The sequence below is a fragment of the Hippopotamus amphibius genome, chromosome 15 (assembly GCF_030028045.1).
Source record: "Hippopotamus amphibius kiboko isolate mHipAmp2 chromosome 15, mHipAmp2.hap2, whole genome shotgun sequence".
NCBI lineage: Eukaryota > Metazoa > Chordata > Mammalia > Artiodactyla > Hippopotamidae > Hippopotamus > Hippopotamus amphibius.
In genome coordinates, this window is record NC_080200.1 from 1,697,946 (window position 1) to 1,703,941 (window position 5,996).

Genomic DNA, 5,996 nt, shown 5'->3' on the forward strand with positions numbered 1-5,996 from the left:
ATATAAAATATTGCAAGTGTCGGCCCGTTCTAGGTCCTCGCCCTCGTGCTCACCCCGCCCCCACCACTCGGTCCCTTCCGGCGCGGCGGGCGCAGGGACCCCGAGCGGCCTCCAGGTGGCACCACCGCGCCTCGCAGCGCCCGGGAAGGTTCTCGCGCGCAAGGTGGGCGGCGCGGAGGCGGCGCGATGCGTCAGCCAGACCGCGAGCCCGGGAGCTGGGGGAACCAAGCCGCGCGGGCCCGAGGCCAGACCCCAGGCTGGCGGGGGAAGGGGGGCGGCAGCTGTGAGTCATGCGGGAGCCCCCGATCGGCCGTGGGAGCCAGTCCCACGCGGGCCTGCCCGCCTGGCTCGTGAACTGCTGTCCCTGGGACATGGCGAGGCTGGCGGCCGGCCCAGCGTGCGGCCGTGCGTGGCGCGCACGTGTGGCTCCAGCGCGAACGAACAGGGGGCTTGCGCGAGCGGAGGCCTCTCCGAGCCTCAGTTTCCCCCTTTGCATCCTGCAGAGGAGCGCAGCCCCTGCTTCCCGGGTCCTTGGGGATTAAATGAGCTGTGATACGGGAGCCTAATGCCCAGCGCGCGCTCGACACATAAATGCGGCGACCGTCGCTGCAAGCGCGCCGAGGTGGCCGCGCGCAGCGCACGCGGGAACCGGTGCCCCCCCATGCTCGCTCCCGGGCCTTGGTGACTCCCCGCGGTCAGGTGGTCAGGTGCGGGGCGGAGGTGCGGTCACCCTGTGCGAAGCAAGGCGCCTGCAGGGGGAGCGGAGCCTGCAAGGCCACCTGCGCCACCCACGCGCGCCGCAGCCTGAAACTCGCCGCGGGTGGGGAGGGGGCGGCCGCTCTCGGCCCTAGGCTTTGCAGCCCCCTCTTCTGGGTACCTCGAGGTGTCCTCCAGCGACTACCAGGGGACGTTTATCCAGTGCTGCCTGCGTACCCCACTTTTTAGTTAATGCTTCCTGCAAGCCAGTGGAGGCTGTGTGCGCAGTCATAAGACAGGTGGGGACTCAGAGGCCGCCTTCGCAGCCCGCAATTTTGGAGGCTTGGAGGCAGCCTCTTGCGACCACCACCGCTTGTTATGCGCTTAGTGTACCCCTTATTTTATGTAGGACTCCCTGCAATTCAAAGAGGCCAGCGTTGCATTCCCATCAAACAGATAGGGACACAGAAGCCCCCAAAATAAAGTCACCCAGGGTCTGGGGTCCTTGCAACCTGGAGAGACTCCCGTCACCAGCACCTAGAGAGGATCTCCGTGCAAAACCCCAGCAGAACCTGGGATAGGCGCCGGCCAGGGACTCTCCGGGGATTCCAGGCCCCCTCCCTCCCCCCCTCCCCCCCTCCCCCCGAAAGTCCGGGCCGCCTCGCGCGCTGGAAATCCCGCGCGCGCCCCAAAGGCGGCGCGGCTGCCGGGAAATCAGGAGAAAACTTCTGCTTTTTTTTTTTCTTTTCTGGCCCTCAAGCTCCACCGCGCGCCCTCCTCCCGGCTCTTGCCCCCACGTGGGGCGCCCCCGCGCGGCGCCCCGCCCCCTCCCCGCCGCCAGCCAACCGCAGCGCGGGTTTCTCTCGCCTTTGTTTTCCCTCCAATAGGAGGGGCGGACGGGCCGCCGGGGCCACGCCCATGTTTGTACGAGTCTATAAATGGCGGCGCCTGCGGCCGCGGGCTCAGATCGCTGAAGCAGAGGCCTGGGACGCTTCGCAGCCGCTGCCTGGATTATTCTTGCGGAGACACTTGCAGTTTCTCGCTGCCTTTTTTGGGGAGGATTTTGCTGCCTTCCGAAGGTCTTGACGAACAGCTTGGGCTCGGTGGGAAGGCTTTGGGCTCTCCGGCCTCGGATTTTGCATTTTCTCCCTGGAAACTGTCGTGGGGCTGTTTTCCACTGTGGATTATAACTGCAACATGACCCTGGAAGAGCTCGTGGCGTGCGACAACGCGGCGCAGAAGTAAGTAGCAGGGCCCCCGCCGCCTGAGGTCGGCTGGGCCGGGCGGGGACCTGAGCGCCCCCGTGGCCGGCCCGGCGCTGAGCCCCCTCTCCCTTGGCCCCCAGGATGCAGACGGTGAGCGCCGCGGTGGAGGAGCTGCTGGTGGCCGCGCAGCGCCAGGACCGCCTCACCGTGGGGGTGTACGAGTCGGCCAAGCTGATGAATGTGTGAGTCAGACCCCATGCCCGGGCTGGGCGCGGGTGGGGACCCCCTCCGCTCTGCACGCTCCCAGCTGCACCCCTCTCTTGCATGGGGCTGGGTTGGGGTTGAGGGGCTGCAGTATCCTGGTGCTGCATAACTTGCAAGCAGGCACCCCGTCTATGCCCCTGCCTTACCCCCCAGTCCTTTGAAGGCAGCTTCTCCGCCACCCCAACATCTGCATGCAGACGCCATCCCCTGCACACCTGCGGTTTCTCTTTGCTTTTGCAAACTCCCCGCCGCAACGGTGGCCCCTCCCCCGTCCCCAGCTGACCCGCCATCCCCCTCTGGCCCCTCAGGGACCCTGACAGCGTGGTCCTGTGCCTCCTGGCCATCGACGAGGAGGAGGAGGACGACATCGCCCTGCAGATCCACTTCACGCTCATCCAGTCTTTTTGCTGTGACAACGACATCGACATCGTGCGGGTGTCAGGCATGCAGCGCCTGGCACAGCTGCTGGGCGAGCCGGCCGAGACCCAGGGCACCACCGAGGCCCGGGACCTGCACTGCCTCCTGGTCACGGTGAGCTGGGCCTCCGCCCCGCCCCGCCCCCTCCCCACCCGGGCACCTGGGCCCGTATTTGTCAACAGAGTCCAGCTGACGGGTCTGCACCAGCTCAGCGCTCAGCCACGCTTGGCATGTCCCGTGGGCAGCCGGCCGGGCCTCGCAGCCTCGTCATCCAGCGAGCTATTATGAGCTGGCTTGTTTTCCCTAAAGGGGCCCTGGGACAGGGAGGCTCGGCACCCACTGCTGGAGCACCCTCACTGAACCCCCTCTTCTCGCTCTCCCACAGAACCCTCACACGGACGCCTGGAAAAGCCACGGCCTGGTGGAGGTAGCCAGCTACTGCGAAGAGAGCCGGGGGAACAACCAGTGGGTCCCCTACATCTCCCTCCAGGAGCGCTGAGACCCCACCTGGCGTCGGAACCTGTTGCTGCCAAAAAACAAAACAAAATAAATATTTGACCCCCCCCTCCCTCCCACAACAACAACCCCCCCAAACAACCCAACCCGTGAGATCACCGGGGGCAGGATCGTTGGAGGCTGAAGACAGGAGAGGGAGTGTGCGGCCACCCCAGGGCAGAGAGCCTGGAGCCGCGCCAGTGGCGGCCACCGCGGGAGGAGAAGGCGGGACCCGGGCCAGCAGGAGAGAGGACCCTGGAGCTCAGGCCTGGTGACAGAGCAGAAGCTGGAGTGGGGGAGCCGCTGCCCCCCCCACACACACAAAGAGGAGGGCCTGGACTCCACACTGCAGGGGTGGGGTGGGACTGACTGCACCCCCACCCCTTCTTGAGACCGGAGCTAACATCTGCACACGGCCTTGGGTGGCTGAGGGTCTGCACCCCGGCCAGGACAATACCTGGGGACTTGGGAGCTGGGGCCGATGTTGCTCCGTCCCCATGAACTGCCAGCTTGCAAACTGAGTAGACAATCTATTTTGTTACTTGAACCACTGAAAGAAAGATGGGAAGCTTATAGATATATATATTTTTACTTCTACTATGATGGCCTTGTAATAAATTTTTAAAGCTTCTGGGTTCTTGTGTATTTGCCATCGGCCTCTGTGAGGGATCAGGACCCCCGCCCCCCTTGCACTCCAGCGGCGCTGCCCCTGCTCCCCCCCCCCCCCGCCCCCCCCCCCTCCTGCAGGCTCACCAGGAAGTGTTACTTAAGTCCGAGTGAGCTGCTCCAGGCTCCTTGCAAAAACAGTGCCTCTTCTCTCTGCAGCCGGCGCCACCCAAGTCCAACAAATCTTTGCCTCTTTTTTTTCTTCTCCCCTCCTCCTGCCCCGTAGCAATTAAAAGACCGGTTTATTACGAAACCTGGCCGTCGTGCCGCTGCTGTTACTGGCTGTGCTGGAGCCAACCCCAAGTTCTGGGCACATATAGAAGCACCCCTGGGGGGCTGGCTGCAGCCCCTGCCTGCCCAGCCGCCACCGCAGCCCAGGTCCAGAGAGGTCAAGGGGCCACCTGCGGCCACACAGCGGGGTGGGCTTGGAGCTCAGAGCTGCCCCTGGGCACGGACCTTGCAGGAAGAGCTTTGGGGATCCCCCAGGGAGCACCCCCCCCCAGGCCTTCTCCCTCCCAGCATGGGCCTCTTCACTGCACTAAAGAAAAAAATGTTTTTTTCTTTCTCCAAACTAAAATCAACAAGCAGAAAAATACCCTAGGAAGCCGTGCTCCCGGCCCAGCTGGGCTTGGCACACCGCTGCGTTTTGCCTCTAAACCGAAACTGTGAGGCCTGGCCAGCCACCTCCTTGTTCTCCCGAAGTCACAAGCGCGGTGACTCCGCCTGCCCGGGGCCGAGAACTGGGAGGGCGGCCCAGCCCGAACTCCGGCCTCAGTCTTCCCGCGCCAAGTCTGCGGTGTGGGCTCGCGACGGGCGTGCAACACCCCCTCCCCTCTGCCCCGCACCCCGGGCCTGGGAACCGGGTGGGGAGGCGACCCGGGGGCCAGCCGCAGGCCTCGACCTTTCCACGGAGCCCCACGTGGGCGCGTGAGGAAAACCCCGCCGGCCCCCTGAGAGTCACGGGGCTGGGGGCAGCCCCGCCGGGGGAGGATGGGGGAGGGAAAGAGAAAGGGGGAAGTCCCAGAGGGAGACGAGGGGGGAGGGGCGGGGATCCCTCGCGAGTCGAGAGGGAGGAAACTCTGAGATGCAGCCCCAAGTGCGTAGGGACACACACCCGCCCCCGCCCCCGGGGGCGGAATCCCAGTAGGGGGTGGGGGAGGGGAGATGCTAAGAGGAAATACCCGGGCCCCGCCTGGGGGAGGGGAGAGTGGGGGGGGAGGGGAGGGGAGGGGAGGGTGAACCCAGCAGGTCTAAGCGGGGCTGGAAGGAATCCCTGTAGGGGGTTGGGGGAGGGGAGATTCTAAGTGGAGAGACCCGGGCCCTGCGGGGTGGAGGTGGGCGTTTGAAGAGGAGGGGGTTAGGGGTGGGGGTGGGGCGAGGGGGAGCCCAGAGGGGTAGGGGGAGAAGGGCAGAGGGAATCCGTGGGGGGGGAGGGAGGGAGTGAGGAGACCTGAGCTGGGGGGGGGGCAGGAGGAGTCCGAGGGGAGAGGGGAGGGGGTACCCTGCCGGGGTTGGGACGTGAGGGGGTACTGCGAGGGGGTAGGCTGAGATGGGGCCTAGAGAGGGGAGGGGTCTTGGGGAGGGGGGAGCAGAGGCTGAGGGACCTGGGGGGGGGTCAGTGAGAAAGGGCTAAGGTGGACGGGGTTGGCCCATTGTCCCAGCGGTGACCTGGACGTCCCCCTCTCGGGTCAGCTTGTGGAGGTAGCCGGGCACCCAGGAGAAGCTCCCGGCCGGCTGCACCCCGGGGTGTGGGCCGCTCTGTCCCCATCCCGACCTTGGCCATGCAGAAGGCCCTCATGACCTCTGACCCTCTCCTCCCCTACGCAGTGGGGGCAAGACCCCAGGCCCCTGGGCTCCAAGGAGATACAAGGCAGGGGTGGGACCCCAGCTGTGTGACCCTGAGCTGGTACCTTAACCTCTCTGTGCCTTCAGTTTCCCCTTCTGGAAAGTGGGTATAATGATGATGCCTGTCTCCTAGATTGTTGAAGTTAAATGAAATATACATTCCTTAGATTAGCTTCTCTGACATAGAAGGTATGAAAAGGATTAGCTGTCATTACGACCACGGCTGCTATCAGCACTATTATTATGTCCCCAGCATTTCCAGAATCATCTCCTTTAATCCTCTCGCAGCCACCCTGTGAATTAGCAGAGCCGAGACGAGGGCGAGGCGAGCGGGACACGCCTTCCGTGCGAAATTTAAGACAGCAGGCGCCCAAAAACTCCGTTGGCAAGACAAAGAATATTTTCAAG

The 5,996-nt window shown here is 64.6% G+C and overlaps 1 protein-coding gene across 1 annotated transcript; it reads left to right on the plus strand.

Moving 5' to 3' along the window:
- The first annotated feature begins 1,651 nt into the window (after positions 1 to 1,651).
- Positions 1,652 to 3,708, plus strand: GADD45B (growth arrest and DNA damage inducible beta). Its single transcript, XM_057709865.1, has 4 exons — positions 1,652 to 1,937; positions 2,042 to 2,143; positions 2,474 to 2,696; positions 2,968 to 3,708. The coding sequence occupies exons 1-4, from the start codon at positions 1,894 to 1,896 to the stop codon at positions 3,079 to 3,081; spliced, it is 483 nt and encodes a 160-aa protein (XP_057565848.1). The 5' UTR covers positions 1,652 to 1,893; the 3' UTR covers positions 3,082 to 3,708.
- Positions 3,709 to 5,996: the final 2,288 nt, after the last annotated feature.

Excerpts from the sequence above, each read along its gene's own strand:
- GADD45B (XM_057709865.1), top strand. The coding sequence starts at position 1,894 with ATGACCCTGGAAGAGCTCGTGGCGTGCGACAACGCGGCGCAGAA. Across the intron at positions 1,938-2,041 it reads TGCGACAACGCGGCGCAGAA|GATGCAGACGGTGAGCGCCG; the intron begins GTAAGTAGCAGG and ends CTTGGCCCCCAG. Across the intron at positions 2,144-2,473 it reads TCGGCCAAGCTGATGAATGT|GGACCCTGACAGCGTGGTCC; the intron begins GTGAGTCAGACC and ends CTGGCCCCTCAG.